The 20,917-nt window shown below is 34.8% G+C and overlaps 1 protein-coding gene across 7 annotated transcripts in view; it reads left to right on the plus strand.

Annotated features, from left to right (window-relative positions):
- The window catches only part of Ptprc (protein tyrosine phosphatase receptor type C), a 113,764-nt gene that overhangs the window by 85,918 nt on the left and 6,929 nt on the right, over nt 1-20,917 (plus strand). For all 7 annotated transcript variants that reach the window (XM_087193868.1, XM_087193869.1, XM_087193871.1 and 4 more), the window contains 13 exons: nt 2,377-2,485; nt 3,143-3,177; nt 5,883-5,992; nt 6,681-6,771; nt 6,862-6,938; nt 10,779-10,815; nt 10,904-11,001; nt 12,432-12,557; nt 13,609-13,766; nt 14,562-14,697; nt 16,267-16,422; nt 18,761-18,851; nt 20,090-20,223. In XM_087193868.1, the coding sequence (XP_087049994.1) occupies nt 2,377-2,485; nt 3,143-3,177; nt 5,883-5,992; nt 6,681-6,771; nt 6,862-6,938; nt 10,779-10,815; nt 10,904-11,001; nt 12,432-12,557; nt 13,609-13,766; nt 14,562-14,697; nt 16,267-16,422; nt 18,761-18,851; nt 20,090-20,223 (1,358 nt within the window). The remainder of the gene's footprint in view (nt 1-2,376; nt 2,486-3,142; nt 3,178-5,882; nt 5,993-6,680; nt 6,772-6,861; nt 6,939-10,778; nt 10,816-10,903; nt 11,002-12,431; nt 12,558-13,608; nt 13,767-14,561; nt 14,698-16,266; nt 16,423-18,760; nt 18,852-20,089; nt 20,224-20,917) is intronic.

Below are 20,917 nucleotides of genomic sequence, written 5' to 3' on the forward strand. Positions count from 1 at the left end.
TATTTCTCCTATTTTCTTCCAGTAGTTTCATCATTTCAGGTCTTACATTTAAGTATTTAATATATTTTGGAATGACTTTTGTAATTGGTGAGAGATAGAAGTCTAATTTTATTTTTCTTCTGGATGTGGGTATCCAATTTATTCAGCATCTTTTATTGAGAAGACTGTCCCTCAATGTTCTTACCAACTTTGGCAAAAAGCAGTTGGGTACAGATGCATGGGTTTGCTTCTAGGCTGTCTGTTATTGGTCTGGGTGTCTGCATTTATGCCAGTATCATGCTGTTTTGATCACTACAGTTTGTAGTATAGTTTGAAGTTGAGTAAAGTACTGCCTCCTGCTTTGTCCTTTTTGCTAAAGGTTATTTGAAGGTTTTGTGGTCTATATAAATGTGAAATTGTTTCTTCTCATTCTAGGCAGAATTTCTTTGGTATTTTGATTGGGATGGCAGTAAATCTGTAGATTACTTTTGCTACTGTGGACATTTTAACAATATTCATTCTTCCAGCCTATGAGCATGAGATGTCTTTCCTCTTTTGTATTCATTGTAATTTCTATATCAGTCTACTATAATTTTCATTATAGAGATATTATACCTCTTTCATTATATCTATTTCTAGTTTTTTATTGTTTTTTTATTCTCCTGTTTTGAGATAAGGTTTTGCTATGTTGTCCAGGTTGATCTCAAATGCATAATCCTCCTGCCTCAGCCTCCCAGTTAGCTGGGATTGCAGGTACACATCATTGCATCTGGCTTGTAGCTCTTTTAAACAGAATTCTTTTCTTGATTTTTATTTCAGATAATTTGCTATTGCCATATAGCAGTGCTGCTGATTTTTGTGTATTTATTTAGTTTTCTGAGATATGTTAAGTATCTAGAGAGGTGTTTGGCAGATGATAAGACTCAAAAATATGGTTAGGCTCCAGGGAAAAAGGAACCTTCCTACAATGTTGGTGGGAATGTAAACTAGTACAACCATTATGGAAATCAGTATGGAGAGTCCTCCAAAAACTAAAACTAGAACTTCCATTTGACTCAGCTATTCCCCTTCCAGATATGCCCCCAAAGAGTTAAAGATATCATATCACAGTGATACATGAATACCCATGTTTATAGCTGCACAATTCATAATAGCTAAATCTGAATGGAAAAAGAAAATATATTATTTGCATATAATAGAGTACTACTCTGCCATAAAGAAAGATAAACTTGAATCATAATTAGTAGGAAAATGGACACACCTTTGAGGCTATAATGTGAAATAAATCAAACACACATGGGTAAACATTGCATAGTTTCTTTTATACGAGAAACTCAAAATATAAATAAAGAGCAAAATAAAAGATAAATAATAAGAAGCAGGGAGATTGATCTTTCTCAAATGAGAATGGGATTAAGATATGGGTGAAGAATATGAAAAAGGGAATGAAGACATGCTATATGCATGTACCAGCTCCTCATAAGCAGTGTCAACATTGTGTGCTGCAAACATGCTAATAAAAATAAATAAAAATTTAAAGTATTGTTTGGATTAGTGAATGATTAGTACTTACTGTATTCCAAGCATTGTACTGTTTATTGTGAATCAACCTACTTAAGCTCATTGTAGGAATTAAGCACCAGAGATACAAAGTAATAAGGATTCTGGGAAAGTTCTCAACTAGAATGTTGTGTAACTAGAATTGGAACCTAAGCCTCTGGAGCTGAGGACCTTGAGTCGTTGCTTTATTCTGTTGCACTTTCACTGTCTGCCAAGTATAATGTTCTAATTCAGGGCAAAGACATTTCTGGTACACCCCTTCTCAGCCCATTCCACATGAAAGGATGTGATTTCACATTGAACCGTAGAGAAAATTTAACTCAGGGCATTACTGTCGAATGACATATTTTTTTGTCTTTTGGTTAATTGATTTCATATCTCAGGGAGCTTATAAGGGGGTTTATCTTTGTGGGTTAGAAGGCTTTCTGCTTCTCTTAAGAGGCAGCTCACTTCTGCATACCAAGTTAAATAATATGCATCTCTCTCTGAAAATCATAACTGGATTACCTACTTGATCCTATTTAAATGAAGTGACTGAAAGAATTAAATATAATGATATTATCCCATGAAAGAATATTATTTAATGGAGGAAAGGAACATAGTCATTTATTTTCTAATTATTCTCTTTAAATATAAATGATTTCATGTGTTCTGAATAATGTAGCCAGAGTCACACAATTAGGAATTTATTGTATTTGGTCTTATTCTGAAATTTTTATATTTGAAAACTTGACAGGGAATTAAAATATTAAAATGTAATTTCTTTAAAAGTGATTATTCAATCTAGCAAATATATGACACAATAAACTTGCCTCATGTATTATTTTCTATTTCTAGATAATTCCAAAGTACTGATTGCATTTCTGGTATTTCTGATTATTGTGACATCGATAGCTCTGCTTGTTGTTCTCTATAAAATATATGATCTGCACAAGAAGAGATCCAGGTAAGAACTGATATATGAATTAACACATAATGGCAGTAATAACAACCAATGTCATAGCTCAAAGGCAGGGAGGGAACCACAGGAAAAGAGGACAACCCAAAGTCCAGTTCAGAACTGACCTTGAATTGAAGACTTTTATTATGGTGTTTTGGATTTAGGTTAGATATTCATATTCTCTGAATTTGCTAATAATGTTAGACTTATTTTACTAAAGACAGATAAAAACAATGTGCCTGTTCTTTTAGTATACAGTGGGTCAGGGTGTTCTAGAAATGGCAAAAGCAAAACAAAGGAAGGAATTTCTGGGAAAAGGAAGATTGAAATAATATGGTTTAGTTATTTATGTGAAGTCATCTCAGCACACACTCTCGATTGGTTTGGTCCTCTCTCGTTTTTTTCTTGACTTCCCTCCTCGTCATTCTCTTACCTCAACACCTTTCCTTTCTTTGCCATCTTTTCTGTCTTCTTTCCCTCTTGTCTTTTCCCTCTTCCTTCTTCTCCTCCTATCCTTTTCTCTCTTCCCTGTCCATCCACTTTGCCTCCATTTTTCCTTCCTTCAATGCATTCATTCAATAAAATTAACTCAATTAAATAGAATGGCAACTAAATTCAATGTTTCTAAAGAATGTAGAAATATATATTTCTTATTTTTCACAGCAACTTAGATGAAGAACAGGAACTTGTTGTAAAAGGTAAGTATGCATATTTTTTTGCTGATGACTATTCCCTATTCTCATTTGAGTTTACTTATTTTTAAAAAAGAATTGGGCATTTAAAGTTAACCTGGCTTCTTCTGCTGATACAATGATGAAGTGCAAATTCATTTATCCAACAAACAAGCATCTGTGAAGTTCATCCTATGTGTCAATATGGCCCAACAAACTAAGCAACTACGGTGACTACCACAGACTCTACTCTTGAAGGAGTTAGGAACTAAAAGAGGAAGACAGCTAGATCAACAAATTAGGCATGAATTTATAAACATCATAGTAGTTGAATGTTTCTAGTTTTATACAAAGAGAAAACTGACTTTGGGGAGAATGTTAATCATGTTTGCTAAGATTGTGGGGCACACAAGACCAAATGAAGAATGAAAGAGGGAAGTGCAGAATGCAAGTCAGTCACAGGGATGAGGAAGTGCTAACTCAGGTCCTCAGGTCCTCAGGTCCTTGCTAGGGTGGGATGGTGGCTGCTCCCCCTATCAACACAGTTACAGACAGGACAAAGAACAGCAAGTTGACTTCAAGCAAAACAATATTCCTTTTTTAAAAAAATTCAATTTTTACATTATTTCTTTAATCTTTAAAGACATAATCGAGTAAAATGAGTTCGAATTAAATAATTTCCGTCTATGTTTACAATAATGAAATGCATCTGATTTCTTTTAATCAAGACAGGAAAATTTTTTTTAATAAAATGGAGTACTGCTCAGCCATAAAGAATGAGAAACTAGAGACATTTATAGTTAACTGGAATCACATTGAGGTGATCCTCTTAAGTGAAATAAATAAGGACAAACGTGTAAATACTGAATAGTTTCTCTGGTGTGAGAAACTGAAAGTGTAAATAAGGATCAAAATGTATAATAGATAATGTGAAATAGGAAGAAAAGGTCCAAAGGGGAAGGGGAAGTAGGAGGTGTAGGGGAAAGGAAGACGGGAAAGGAATAAATATGAGGAAAGGAAAAAACAGAAACAAAGTCTTTATAAATAGGGAAGGGTGGAGGGTTGAAGGGAGAGCAGGGGAATGGGGAAAAAAACAAGAACCAAGATATGTCATGTAAAGGCACAAATTCCCAATGATGGATCTAACTGTATTATATACCTGAAATGTACCAATAAAATTAATGAATTAAAAAAAAAGGAGAGGCAGAATTCAGAAGTCCTTCATCTTGTATTAGCTTATATTCAAAGGGGCTTTCTCCGTGACAGCAGGTACCAGTCTGTGTACAGAACTGAAGTCCTTTGGCTTTCTCTCTTTCTTTCTCTCTTTCTTTCTTTCTTTCTTTCTTTCTTTCTTTCTTTCTTTCTTTCTTTCTTTCTGCAAAATGTATCACTAGCTGATACAGTGTTTCACTGATTTCTTTTCTTCTTCTTTTTCTTTTTTTGGTGCTGGGGATTGAACTTGAGACCTTGCACTTGCGAAGCAGGCGATGGCTCCACTGAGCTAAATCCCCAGACCTCATTGATTTCTTGATTGTCCTCTTATAATTGGAATGTAAGCTTTGGGAAGGCAGGGAGCTTTTTCCTACACATTCACTAGTCTAGGCCCAGAACTCAGTGGGTGTGTGAAATTCAGGATTTATCAATGACAAAATAAATTAGCAAGATAACACAGCTTCAGCATTAGTCTTGATAGGCTGAGGGAAGAATGAAAAGCAAAAGAGCAACAAGCACCTGGGTAGAGGAAAGTCTGCTTCAGTAAGTCAAGGCTGGTTGGAGAGGGTTCAAAATGTTTAATCTCAAAATTTGTACTGATTGCACATTGGAGTGCATTAGAATTTACTCACCAAAGTCGCTAAAATCCTGCAGTGTGTTCTCAGTTCAGAATAAATGAATACTGGGGATCTCTTAAAACACAAAGAAGCCACAGCACTTTGTCCGTTTGATAAGTTTAATTAGATAGAACGTTTCCATAGACAATCAGATAAATGTGCCACGCTTGCACACAATTTTATTTTCTTCCTAAATGGGGAAAATTAACATGAGCACTGAAAGAAGTGCTATGAACAGGACGGGGAATAGTAGGAGGAATAAGATTTTAACATATATGACAGCTTACTTTTAAAAAATTCTCTTATTGTTTAGGTCTAATATTATTTTATTGTTTATGTCTAATATGATTGTTTTCAAGTTTCATATACAATTATAGCACTTGATGGTTAATTGGTATTTCTACTAATATAGTAAGTTATTTGACAAACATAGTGTATGTGTTTTATATTCTGGAGGCACAACAAATGAATACAACTTGCTTCACAGTCTTGTATAAAAAGATTATCAAATTAAACTAACTTCATCAATACAATTCTAATGTTTTCTGGTAAGTTGAAATGGGAGTAAAAATAATTATGTAAAAATAAATACATTAATTATTATACAATTCATGCAATCAAACGGAAATATATATGTCCTAACAATGGTGTTATTCGATCTGGGATCTTTTCTATGGGTTGCATTCTAGAAAAAGGAACAGTAGCAAGCCCAGAAGAATGAAGTACAATACTTAGACGTCACGGATTTATAGATGAATGTTTTCTATGTGAGATTTCCCAGGCAGAATATGTGGGAGAAAAAAGAAGTTGAGGATTAGGTCCAAGTTATAAATTTAGCAAAATCTGTATGCACATGGAAAAGATACACTCAACAATACTCCCGACTCATTAATATGCTCACAGATGATGAAAAACAACTGATGACTGTGGAGCCAATTCAGGCGGATGTTCTGTTGGAAACATATAAGAGAAAAATTGCTGATGAAGGTCGACTTTTTCTGGCTGAATTTCAGGTATGTGGCATTCTTCATACAGGATGAGAAATTCTATTCTTTTTTTTGGGTACTGGGAATTGAACTCGGGTCCTTGCGCTTGCGCAGCAGGCAGTGAAACCACTGAGCTAAATCCCCGGCCTGAGAAATTCTATTCTTTCATCAAGGAAATTCCACTTTAAGCATATCTTTATGACCATTTGCCTTTATAATTTGGCCTAAATAACACTGCAGTATAATTGAGGTAGATATTATTAGCAGATATTTACAGGCTAGATGAGAGGCTCATAAAAGATGATAACATCTTAGTATGAAGCTAGTAAATATTTTAGTATATTGCTTTACTGTACCATTGTCAATTATAAAGTCACATCACAAAACCTGTTTGACTTATTTTGTACTTGTTCTCAAGTAATTATCTAAGCACTATTTTTAAAACGAATTTTAAAATGGCACAGCAACAAATTTTAAACTTTTTTCATTATATTTGTCCTGAAAATAATCCATCATAATTATTAAGGAAAATGGTATTTGTGCATAATTCCTAATAATGTAGATTTCAATATCCGTATACAAGTGGTTCTATCAGCATAAAGAGAATGTTTATCAGTATAAAGAGAACATTTACTCAAAATGATAACTGGTAAAGGGAAAACTATTTTTGTCTGAATCTGCTATAAGCTAAAGAATCTTTCTTTATGTTTTTCAGAGCATCCCACGTGTGTTCAGTAAGTTTTCTATCAAGGATGCTCGAAAGCCTTTTAACCAAAATAAAAACCGATATGTTGACATCCTTCCCTGTAAGTATTTATTAAAACTTGAATTTCTGTATATTTAGGTTAGTTGATTGCTCATTGTTTCACTTATTTGTTTTTCTTTTTCTTAAATAGATGACTATAACCGTGTTGAACTCTCTGAAATAAATGGAGATGCAGGGTCCACCTATATAAATGCCAGCTATATTGACGTGAGTAAAAATGCCAAATTTTTTATATTCTCATTATTTCTTCATTGACAATTTGGATTTTTCCTGGATCTATGCATTCCACTTAGTTTTTTGTCTTTGCAAAACTTTACAAATATTTTAGAAAAATAGTTACAAGAATATTACAAAGAGTAGTTGTTATGTGCCTGTCAGTGCTAGATGTAATGAAGAACTTTTGTGTGTGTGTGAAAAAATAAATTATACTAAAACTTCCTACACCCTGGTACATGTCATATGCTGGATATTGGACTAAATTATCGATACATGTGTGTCCCATATTGACCCCTCGCCATGTGTACTCTGCTTGCTGTGTAAGTGAAGACTGAGAGGCGCAGGTTAATACGTTTTCTCATCCTTCTTCACAAAGTTACTAACAATTTGAGCTGAGTTTCATCTCAGCTCTGCCTGACTCCAATTAAACTTCCATTAAACACTGCCCAGCAATGACCATCTTCTTTGGCACAAACCATCAGCACACTGTATTTATCCCAAAATGAAAATGTCTGTTGGTGACATTGAATCGAAAATTTTAAAATTTAACTTCTTATATAATTGTTAAATAAGTAATGCTTCACATGAATTAAATAAAACCATATAAAAACATACACAGATTAAAAAAAAAATCTTCTCACCCAATCTACTATTTGTAGTGTCTCCACCTACCAAAGAGATAACTTCTATTTTAGCTTCTTATTTCTCCAGCTAGAGTTTATATATATATATATGAAAGCACCAATTTGTTATCCCACTTTGTATTAAAATGTTAACACAATACAGTTACCCCATTTTTGTATTAAAATGTTAACGCAATACACTGTTCTGTATCTTGTGATATTAATATATATATACACACATATAAACATCATATATCTCATATAACAGTGGTGCTGCAGTTCATGAACTTGATTCGTTCCACAATTCTGGTCCCAAACTGAGGTGGATGAGCACAGAATCAAATTCAGTGGTTAGGTTCAATGCTGCTCTGATGGCAAAATTTGTTTCAGTTTTCATCCAGTTTGGTTTGTGACCAGAATCATGGTGAGAATTGAGTTTGTGAACCACTGTATATAGTATAGTCTAACTGCATTGAGGTTTATTTAATCCCTTTCTAGTTAATAAGCATTAAATGTGTTTTCTGAAATTCTACTACCAAAATTCTATCCCCCAAAATGATGTAATGAACCATTTTGACTCATTTTTATACAATGAGTTTCAGTATATCTGTAGGATAATTTTCTAAAAAGTGGAGTTACATGAACAAAAACCATATGCATTTGTAATTTTTAAAAATTTCAAATGTTCTCCCACTGGGGTTGGATAAATTTGCAATTGACCAACAGCATATGATAGTGCTAATTTCCACAACAGCCTTGCCAAATGAGTGTATCATCAAAATATTCCTTTGACAATCAAATAGTTGACAAAGGATATATCATGCTATTATACATGTTAATTTATAAGGTAATTCCCAAAACTTCCTTAAAGAAAAAAATTGAAATTGAAACACTTTTTGTCATTTTCATTCTTGTTGATCTATTTGAATATATAAATTTTTAGTGAATTAGAGTCAAACTTCATGTTATAATTCTTTATTTCCACAGTATATTAGATTCCTAGGTCTGACTTAACAAAGTATTACAAGCTAGGCGGCTCAAAACAACAAAAATGTACTTTCTTACAGTTCTGGAGATCAGAAGCCTGGAATTAAGATGTTGCCAAAGCCATGCTCCCTCTGAAGGGTCTGGGAAAAGTCGTTCTTTGCCTCTTCCTAGCTTTGGGGTGCTCCTGGCAATCCTTGGTGTCCCATAACTTATGGCCAAGTCACTCCAAACTCTGCCTCCATCCTGTGGCCCACTCCACTGTGTGTCTTTATGTGATTGCGTCTGAACATCTCCCTTCTTTTTTTCTAAGGACACTGGCCATTGGATTTAGGACCCACTCTCATCTAATAATGCCATAATTTTAACCCTTCCACCCACAAAGACACTATTCCAAACGAGAGCACATTCTCAGGCTCTGGGTGGACATGAATTGTGGGGGGCACAGTTCATTCGATTTCATTTAGTGTATGTAAAGTTCTAGAATAATTGAGAAATATTTTGTAGTTGCATCATTCATAAAATATTTATCTTCAGCATTTGGGTACTAATTGTCAATAAAGTTCTTTTTTTGAGACATCTAATGATTTTTCAGAGCTACTGATGATTTTGATAACTTTTATGATAATTTATTATACATTTGCTATAATCAAGCATCACGTTTAGTGCTATACGTGTACACTAACTCAGTTAAACCTCACAACAAATCTAGGAGGTATTCCAATTGTGCTAGTAGAATCACAGCTAGGATTTTACCCCCAAGTATTCCGACTCGACAGACAGCCCTTTAAGTTAAGCCTTGTCTTCCATCCACTCTAACATATAACACTTTCTGTATCCCTGCATAATACTGTCCCTGGAAATCTATCCTAAATCAACAAATATGTCTTCTTCTGACCTCCTGTGCTCACGAACTCCATAAAGCAATCTTTTTTTCCATTACTTTTAAACATAATATTCATAAGATTTTTCAACAGTGACAGCCAGTATTTGCAAGTGTAACATCGTAGTCCAAAAAATAATTAGTACGGTAGTACTAGGTCAAAGTCTTGAACTCTATTGTAACTTTCTGTCAGGTGACCTCTGCAGGCTTTCACAATTAGCATCGATCAGGTTTATTTTAATGTGCCATGTCTTCTCCAAATGATAGTTTGTTCTTCAAAGTGAAGTACTTGAAAGCAGACCTGGTAATGTTAGAGATTTTTCAAGGATTTAGATCAGTGATGGCGAACCTTTTAGAGCTTTTGATGATACAAACAGGCCACTGCGGCATGCATGTCATAGGTTCACCACCACTGTTTTAGGTCATCTCTTAAAAAACATAAACTATATTTTCTGTTCAAATACATATGGTAAATGTGGAATCAGATTATAATTATCTTCCTCCAACAGAGGTGGAAGCCCTGGAAAGTATGTGTCTTCAGTTTTTAGATAGGTGCTTGGCATATTGTAGCCATTCAATAAGTACTTGTTCAATAAATGAATATGACCAATACACATGACTAAGTTACTAAAATTAATGAGCAATTCTTGCAGCTCATGTGCAAAATTTTATTCGGAGAAAAAGTCCCTCCCTTTTCCTGGAGCTTTTCTCATCACTAAGGTACATTTAAAAAGTAGGAGATAATTTTGGAAAAAATTAGTGCATTTTGCCTACTACTGTGTTCCTTCTTTATCTTAGTAACAGAAGCAGGGAGAGCAGACATTGTAGGTACTGAAATGAAAATCACTGTATCCATTAACTGGAATGATGAAAAAGGACTGTAGGGAATCAGCACTGTGTTCCAATAGTAGCTAGGTAGAAGTGTAGCTGTGTTCGCAGAGGGATTAAAAAAACCTAAAAGCAATTACAAAGCTCGCAAGAAGGTAGTGGTGGCTCATGATGTACTAGTTGACAGTATGTAACTACAGAAAAGTCGAGATTACTCTGGTACATTGCTGTATCATCCCAAATGAGGATGAAGTCTAATTTTTAAAATTGCTTGGGTAGACATCAAGCATACATCACAGCCATGATTATTGTTTGTAAATGCTAACCATTATGTTTGGTACAGTACATGTTTGATTACAAATTTTAAAAATCCTCTTACGAATTGCAAAGTTGCCAGGGAAGTTTACAGCCAAGAAAGGCTAGATCTAAAGCAACTTCTAAATCACAGTTCTGCGTATTAGTGAACAATTGAATATTCGTTAAATGATACATCTTTGTGTATGTTTCCAATAGGGTTTCAAAGAACCCAGGAAATACATTGCTGCTCAAGGTAATGTACGGAGTTCAATATTATTTGTGAACAATTATTTATAGCACTTTTAAGAAATACTTCTTAATTTAGGATTGTTCCCTCTTAGGACCCAGGGATGAAACTGTTGATGATTTCTGGAGGATGATCTGGGAACAGAAAGCTACAGTAATTGTCATGGTTACGAGGTGCGAGGAAGGAAACAGGGTAAGGACAGAGAAGGTTCATGGGAAGGGGGCGGGGTCAGGGCAAGGCAGTGCTGACGTGGATTTCTAAAGGCCACAGGTGTCTGCTTGACGACTGAACTATCTCTCTATTTTAGTCAGTGCTAACACTTCTTTATTTCAATCTTTATACATGGAGAAAAAAACGTGTCCATATATAAATACATGCCTATTTGCAGATCATTTAAATATTTGAAAACTGTTTGGCTTTTTTTCAGTGATGTCAGAAAATCCACTTTTTTTTTTTTTACTTTTACTAGTACATCTTTTCAGTACATAATGATTACATTCACTGTATAGAACTGGCACATGTATATAACACATTTTAATTCTTTTTTTCCTCTTCCCTCTAACCCCCTTTTTATTTTTCCAGCATCAGACTCATTTATTTATCTTATAACACCTGACAAAGTTAATTATCATATATACAGATTGAAAACTTGACTAATAGGCCAAAGAAACATATAAAACATGTCAGACAATTATATTAAATCAAGGTAGCTTCTAGACACATTGTCTATGCTGGATTACAATACCTTTTCTTTCTTTTTTTCCTATTATCTGTCTTTTATTTCATACTTTATATATATTGAGATATTCATATAGGAGAAACCATGTGATATTTAAACTTGTGTGTCTGAGCTATTTCACTTAACATTATGGTTTCAAAGTGCATCCAGTTTCCTACAAATGATTCACATTTATCCTTCTTTATGGCAGAGTAGTACTACATTGTGTATAAATGCCATGTTTTCTCTATCTGTTCATCTGGTGATGGACGTGTAGCCTGCTTCCAAGACTTAGCTATTATGAATTGTACTGTTATAAACATAGGTATACATACATCACTGTGATATGATGTCTTTAACTCTTTGGGGAAGATACCTAGAAGGGGAATAGCTAGGTCAAATGGAATTTTAATTTTAGTTTGAATTGCTTGGCTTTTATTTGGCTGCTGTTTTATTCCAGTATTTTTAGTTTGGTACATTGGAATGTGCTAACTTCACAAGTACTTGTGAATACTTTGAACCCAACTCAGCTTGGACAGACAGACAGATGGTAACTCATATAATGCAACTTTAGCAAGAGTAAAAGCTCTTAATCTCCCAGGTGGAAGTGACCAAGAGCAATCACCCCCTTGCTGGCCACAGAGCGTGTTCTGTTTTACTGTGCTGCTGAGCTCGGGAGTATTATCCTTCCGGCAAGTAGTGTGAAGAGAATCCTTCAGGACATATGAATGGGAAACAGTATATTTCAAAGATCCAACTTCAGTGTAACTGTGTGCTTAATGAAGAACATGTGGATGTTTTGAGAATTTCAGATGAATAAAAATTTAAGTTATTTTTCAAAGTGTGTAATAAAAGTGTTTAAAGGGAAAATTAGAATCATTAGTGACTTTTTAAAAAATCCTAGAATAAATGTGCAGAATACTGGCCCTCAATGGAAGAAGGCACTCGGACTTTTGGAGATGTTGTTGTAAAGATCAATGAGCATAAGAGATGCCCAGATTATATCATCCAGAAAATGAACATTACAAACGTGAGTCTCTTTTGTTATGTAATTTTTGTTTTTGTATTTTTTAAAATAAAAAATGTAGTTATGGAATATTAAGTGTGAGAAATTGAAATCCATATGGAGCAATAATTATCAGTGATCTTTACAAGGAAGGGCTTCATCAGAATAAGGACATGACCTGAGAAGGTCAACATTTACATCACTGTTCAAGGCATGTTTACCCCGTCATATCAAAAACATTATGGTTGGGCCGGGGATTTAGCTCAGTGGTTACGCTGCTGCCTCACAAGTGCAAGGTCCCGAGTTCAATCCCTGATACCAAAAAAAAAAAAAAAAAAAAAAACCAGAACCCAACAACAACAACAAAAAACCCATTATGCTCAACTTTGAAGCACTAAAAAAGAGGGATCCATTAAATAAATGTGCTGAATAAATGTGTTGTTTAAATGAATAAACAAATGGTCTGTTCTTAGCTATTTTCTATTGGAAAATTACAAACAACATGTTTTTTTCTTTTGAAAAAATTTCTTTTCAAAGTTACCAATTCTACCATGTGAGGCCTACAGAATACATTGTTAACCATATGATTAATCTAACTTTCTGCATGTAGGAAATAGACCTGTTTTTGCAGGTTTACCAAGCAGAATAATTTTAAACAGTATGATAGTGACTTTTAGTCGATATTTTTTTCACAAATACACTCAAAGCCCCACTAACCACTCCTACCTCCTTTTTTGAAGTGCCTTTGTTTGTGTTTTTTCTTTTTGTTCTTTTGTTTTGCAGCATGAAAGTTGCTAGCAGTTTCTGCTCTATTTACCTTATGTTACTTTACTGGTAAATTATTCTTGCCACATAGTGCATGAAGGTCTTGCATGATATCTGAGCTAGATACTTACTGGAAAGGAAACTGCAGTCATGGCTGGAATGACATATAGCATACACGAGGAAAGACTCTTTGGAGCCGTTTACATTTGGAGGAGGAATTTTTGTACTGGTTCTTCCTTCCACTTATTCATATTATGTAGTTTGCTATGAAAACAAAATCTTCTCAAATTAAATATTATCTCTTGTCTAGAAAAAAGAAAAAGGAACTGGAAGAGAGGTGACTCACATTCAGTTTACAAGCTGGCCGGACCACGGGGTACCCGAAGAACCTCACCTGCTGCTCAAACTGAGAAGGAGAGTGAACGCTTTCAGCAACTTCTTCAGTGGCCCCATCGTAGTACACTGCAGGTAAAGATGAGGTCGCCGTGTCACTCAGACTAAAGCAGATGCAGAGAGCTAAGTATCATGTGGTTTCACTTATTGGAGGAATCCACAATGTAAGTAAATTAGAGAGTGTAATAAAGGAGAAATGGCAGGAACCTGGGAGAGCAACTTTCTGTAGTTCAGGATTGAGAAGAGCAGGGGCAAGGGAAGAAGGCAGAAAACGATCCAGACATGATATCATAGATACATATGTAATTATTGTGTATTGTCCACATATACCATTAAAATTAATAGAAAATACAACTGTGACAGCAGGCACACATTTGTGGGTCTATTCAAATGCTTATAGCTGGCTGGGCACAGCCTTAAATCCAGCAATCTGGGAGACCGAGGCAGGAAGGAGGGTCACAAGCTCAAGGCCAGTTTGGGCAACTGAGCAGCTCAGTGAGACTCTGTGTCAAAAATTAAAATAAAAAATGGCCGGGGATGTAGCTCGGCATAAAGTCTCTGACGACAGTCATCAGTACAGAACAGAGGAGAAGGGAGGAGGGGAGGAGAGGGGAGGGAAGAGGAAAGCCAAGCTTTCAAGTTGAGCTGCTAGGAACATTCTTCCCTTTCGAGGAGCAATTCCCTAGTAGAAAAGTCTTCTTTTTCAGAACAATTTGCCCTCTAAGTTGACACTTTGTGATTGTACGAATTCATGGGGTACAGAGTAACAATGTTGAGGAACTTACATTCTTAGTTCTGCTTCTCCCTTGAACACTCTCCCACTCACTTCTCGGCCTGCTCTTGCTCCGCTTTGTTTGTTGGTCTCACCAGCGCTGGTGTCGGACGCACGGGCACCTACATTGGAATCGACGCCATGCTGGAAGGCTTGGAAGCAGAGGGCAAGGTGGATGTTTACGGTTATGTTGTCAAGCTCCGGCGACAGAGATGCCTCATGGTGCAAGTGGAGGTAATCTCCAACTTTTAAAGATTATGCTCACTTTTGTTTGGGGGCTTAAATCTTCTTGGGACAGTAGTAATGATTTAAAAGAAATCTAAATTCGTCATAACTTCAAACAATGCATGGAAATAATTTTCTTTCGATTTCTTGAAAACATGAGATAATACCAGTCATAGGAAGCATTGCACATTAGTGTCTGAAAGTGTTGTGGGTGAAAGATGACCATAAAATATATTTTAAAAATGAAATAGCATTTACAAACATGAGACTGGGAAAAATAATAATGTTGAAAGCAGATTTGGCAATGTTGCATAAAATTAAAATTGAGGATACACAATAGGTTTTAGAAGTAAATTTCTGAGACTGAAATCCTGTTTCAAATCTTAATTCTGCATCTCTCAGGATAGGTTTGTAGTCTTTCTGTGCCTCCATTGCATCATCCTCAAGATAGAGAGAAAGTAGGACTTACTTAACAGGTTTATAACAAAAAAGGAAATGCAAGTGAAGCACTTGACAAGTTTGTGACATATGCAATGACTCTGGTAATGGTAAGTGACAGTTATTATTGGAAATGTCTGTACTTGACCCGGCAAGAGGACACATGTGTATTTACTCAAGTGAAGCACTTGTAAATGTGCATAACTAGAAACAGGTGCAAGAATGTTCCTTGCATCCAGCATTGTTAGCACAGGAAAGAATTGGAAACACTTTAAATATATACCAATAGGGGAAGGGAAGAGCAGAATGCAGACATATGGGCTCTGTATGCTAAAGGCCGTGCTGCTGTTGAAAGGAATGATCTTGTTCTGCATCTATCTGTGTAGCTTGATGCTTCGCTAAAAACAGTGAGTACATAAAGTAAGAATATGACTTGTTGATCTTTACAAAAACACAAAATAGTGTGTAATGCTTATATGCTTGTGGATAAACAGATGTTAGTATAGAAATATAAAAATAGATTGTTAAGTCGAAATAAATGAAACTTTTTGAGAAAAATGTAAAATAGAAGGATGCAGCCGAACTCAGGGAACTAGAGGTAGTAAACAGGCTCATCAGAAATAGCTCATTTCCTAAAAATACTGGATTCAAATAGGATACAATAAAAAGTTAAAAGTTGGTAAGTAAATTTGGATTTGGCATATAAGACCTTCTTAAATAATTTTCTCTGTTTTTAAAAGTTCTAGAACACTTTCAAAATGTATCCTATGGGATATCAACTTGCTTTTTCTGATATAATGTGAATTTTATTATAATTTTTTATATTATGAATTTTGCTTACAAATTCAGTAATAGTCACTGAGGAAAATAACAATGTTTCTTTTTTAAATTTTTAGGCATGCAATATATAATGGATTCTCTATTTGGGAAGCTATTTCTTTTCCTAGAAAAAAAAATGGAAATGGGATTTTCATAGATTCTAAAAAAGTGTGAGAGCTAACTTCCAGAATATTTACATGTTACAGTATCAATCCTTTTTTGCCAAAAATTGTCCCAGAATGGGGGGGTGCATATTTTATTTAAATATGACATATGGAACTCTGTTATTAGTTAATTATCTATATTTTCTTGATATCTTAGGCACAGTATATCCTGATGCATCAGGCTTTAGTGGAATACAACCAGTTTGGAGAAACAGAAGTAAATTTGGCTGACTTACATTCACATTCATATCTACATAACATGAAGAAAAGAGACCCACCCAGTGAGCCATCTCCACTGGAGGCTGAATTCCAGGTAATGACGGTAGTAACTTTCACTGAGTGCTGTTTTCCGGGTGCTTGCTGGACACTAGACATAGTTCTTGCCTCTGGTCCTTACCATAGCCAAGGGAGCTCAGATGAGGAATCCAAGACACAGAGCATTTAAGAGAAATGCCTGATCCTGCACAACTATTATGCAGGAGACGTCCTTACACCCAGCAGTTGGATTCTACTGCTAACCCTTTTAACCCTTCCTCATTAAGCCAGTGTAAAATAAACTGTCAAAATCGTAGTATATAGCCATGAAATTGGTCTGCCATAGGCAATGTCGCATCTCACCTTTAAAAACTGCATCTGGTTCAAGTTTGTAAAGGAAATAATTAGAGGAGTTTATGACTGCTTAGGAAGGTGAACTGTCTGGAGCTGGCAGACAGAAAGTAAAGGATAATAAAGTGTGTCCCCGCCTATTTACTGGGCAATTATTCTGACAGTTACCTGAATATGTAGTTCACCGTGATTTCAGAGAGTTGGCATATCTATTCTCAGATTGTGTAGTTGTCAAGTTTTGTAATTTTTCTCTTCCCCCTGTGATTTTCCAGCTTGTTGAGTCCTTCTATAAACCATGAAACGGGTCAATTCCAAGAGTTTCATGAGGCCAGGAATGCACATTTAATTAGATGCAGAACCATTTAATGTGCAGATCAAAGTGAGGCTGAAGTGGGGGATGGAAGTGGGGTGGACAATAATCACCAAGCGACTCAATATCCCAGAAGACCTGTGCTTAGAGTTAGAAGAACTGGCAGGCTCAGGGTGGTCCTTAGCAGAAGAGTGTTTCGCTGTCAATTTCTGTTTTTTTCTTTTTAGTCTTTAAGCCGATAACTTTACTAAAATCAGTACACAGAACCTACAAAGCCACATTTGCATATATACTATTTGGCAGTGTTTATATATTTAAGGTAAACGCTCACATGGATAGGCACTGAGAGAGTCACTGACAATGTTTTTTGCATTCAATTGCACAGCCATAAATGAGATTCAAAACAAGTGTCCTATTTAGTATGAAATAAGGCTCCATGTTAAATGTATATATACTTCAGCTGTCATCATGCATGTGTGTGTGTGTATGTGTGTGAAATCCTACTGAGTTGTACATAAAGAGCTTTCGGGTATTTAGATTATTCATAGTACTGAAAGTTGTTGCTAAATATTATTCATTTGACAAATATTTATTCAGGAACTAATGGGAAGTGAAAACTACAGGTAGGGAGATTTTCCAGAAGAAACTCACATTTAAACTCAGACCTACATGTTACAAAAAGTTATCAAATTGCCAGGAAAGGGAAAAGGTGATCCAAGCAGAAAAAACATGTGTCCAGAGAGAAATCCACAATCCCATTTGACAGTATATCCTAAGAACGTCCCACTATGTGCAACCTCTTCAAAATCCATAGGGGCTTCAGATACCACCACCCTAGGGTCAAGACTTTACAGGTGGATCCTCGGGAATACTGATCTAAACCATAGTACATTGCAAGAGTTCAGGGACAGTATGATCCCTCTAAGAATGAAGGAGTTTGGTTTGGCTGAAGTGTTGAAAGACCTAGTAAGGGAGGATGCTGAAGAGACACACAAAGGCATATCCCTAAAGACATTTAGCTGTCTTCAAATGATGATAGGAAGCTGCTGAAGAGCCCACGATGGACATCTTCTGTTTTGTGTTTTAGAAAGTTTAGAGTCAGTGAGATTGAATATAGAGTCCAGATATGACATTGTTGATATTTTCTAAGTAGGAATGAAGATGGACTGGATTAAGTAGGAAGAAAGAAATTAAAAGGATCTGTGATCTTCACCGTTGGAAATGATAGTTTTCCTGACTGATTAACTACTGTAAACAAGAAAGACAGCAGCCTGGAACTACTAGCATTTGAAGTATCAAGTCTTCCATGAATGCTGTGTCTGCCAAGCTTCCTCCCGATAATTTAAAATTATTTACCATTGGTTTTTCAACACGGGTAGTAATTAGTATAGGGCTTTCACTATACTACACTGTAATAATTGGTATAGTGTTTTCAGCTTATACAAGAGTAAGCCATACTACTTTGCTATCAAGCAGCTATTAAGAACATATTTCGTTAAAAAAATGTATGTTTTTAGTTTCAACTCATCATGTTAAATATACTAAATGCCTGAAAATATTGAGAGGGAAAAAAAATCTACATTCAAACTTAAAACTGTGACTGGGACTGTATACAAATTTCACAAAAATTAATGAAATGTTTTATTCTACAGGGAGCATCTTATATTGCAATAATAAATTAATCTAATTCATATTTAGATTTTAAAAGCTCTTCATTCTACTATTTTTTCCTCAGAGACTTCCTTCATATAGAAGCTGGAGAACACAGCATATTGGACATAAAGAGGAAAATAAAACGAAAAACAGAAATTCTAATGTTATTCCATGTATGTAGTTATCTTTTAAATTTTTTATATCAGGAAAAGTTAAATTCTTTTTTTGCATTTGTTTAATGAGAGACACAAGCAATTGATCTTGAAGCAAAATTTCAACCTTTAATTGACAATACAAAAGTCAGTAAGCTACTTAAATTTTAGTTATAACAAATTATTTGAGCCCTAAGCACTTTCAATGGACTTTGAGGGATAAACCATATTCAGTGTTTTCTTTCTACCAATTATTTCAGAAATGATTTATACAAAAGACAAAATTTTGAGGCTGAGAGACAAAAGACCAAGTGTACTTTTCTACTTTTCTTTCATCTTTAGTAGATTTCAGGGTAATTGCCAAATAGTAAATGTTATATCCATTTGCTGTCTTAATGCTTTCTTTTTATCCCTTATATCTGGGAGGCTAGAAATACATGGAAAATACTCTATAAACTGTCAAGCATCAAATTTGATAGATCAAAATATGCACAATTTTCATGACAAATTCTACTTTTTAACAATGTTCATAGGATCATATCAGGTACTATGGCAATTTTTTTCAGCTGAACATACTAAAATTAGCATGGATAAAATATAAGCCAAGCTAATAAACTAGACAACCAAATAATTCAAATCAGTGCATGGCTGACCTAGTTAATTTAATTTCTATAGAAGTCGTTATGAATATAGTTAAAATACAGAATTGATAGTAATGCAGTTAAACAGATCATTTGACCAGGTTGTTATAAATTTAAAATATTGAAAAATAAGGAGGAATTTTAGACTAAATATTTTTTTGGACTAAATAATAATCTGAGATTCCTGCTTAATTGTTAATTTAATGTTAATAGAATATAAATGAGAAACAAAAGTGTAAACTATGAAATTTTTAACATATTAGGCAGAATGATGATATTCCATAGAAATTTAAAGTATATGCATCAAAGACTAATAATCATTTACAACGTTATGATACACACTTTTAAAATATTTGATATTTTTCCCTGTAACCCTTTTGAGAGCTTATTTTATTTAAATGTCTTAAAATAATTTGTTAATCAAAAATCTCATTACATTTAGATTAATACATTTAATTCTGAATTACTTTTTAATTCATGTCAGTCATGTAGAAATTTGATTATCTTTATTTTTAATTTTTTGGTGATGCTGAGAGTTGAACCACATGCATATGCTATGCCTGTACTACATCTCCAGCCCTTGTTTTTAAAGACTCACTACTAATTTATTTTATATAGATGATTTTAACAGAGTGGCACTTAAACATGAATTGGAACTGAGCAAAGAGAGCGAGCATGATTCAGATGAATCATCTGATGATGACAGTGATTCTGAGGAAACAAGCAAATACATCAATGCATCTTTTGTAATGGTGGGTATTTATATTTCCCCAACCCAGGATACAACTCTTTTATAATCATGTGTATGTTATTAGGGCCATTTATTAAACAGTTTTATAAAAGACTGGTGAACTTAGTCATAAGTATATATTGGTCAATGTTTAATACTATATTCAAACTTGTCAATTTTAAACTATTAAAACCTAATTAATTAATTCAGAGTAAGATAATGTTATTGCTTATTATATTAGTCACTCCTCCATTTCTGGGACAAAATACCTGACATACACAACATAAAGAGGAGAGGTTTATTTTGACTCACAGTTTCAGAGAGTTCAGTTCCTGATTGGCTGGTTCTAAGGCAGAAATGGCATGGTGGAAGGGTGTGGAAGAGGGGAGCTGCTCAACCTCATGTCAGTCAGGGAGAGAGAGGGCAGGAAAAGCCAGTGTGACAGATATGTACCTTTCAAAGGGATGCACATCCTCTACTTGGACCCTACTTCCTAACAGCACATTCAGCTATGAATTCATCAATAGACCAATCCACTGATGAGCATAGTATCCCCAGATTCAGTCACCTACCAAAAACCCAATTGTAAACACAGGAAAGTTTTGAGACATTTTAGAACTAAACTATAATAGCTATATTTTGTAATAAATAGGACTATAACCATATTTTAAGAATAAAATTTGTCCAAACATGAATATGTAAAAATATTTGTTTTG

This window comes from Heterocephalus glaber, unplaced genomic scaffold (assembly GCF_053883595.1).
Source record: "Heterocephalus glaber isolate CG9 unplaced genomic scaffold, H.glaber_assembly_v1.0 deba00001600, whole genome shotgun sequence".
Classification (NCBI taxonomy): Eukaryota; Metazoa; Chordata; class Mammalia; order Rodentia; family Bathyergidae; genus Heterocephalus; species Heterocephalus glaber.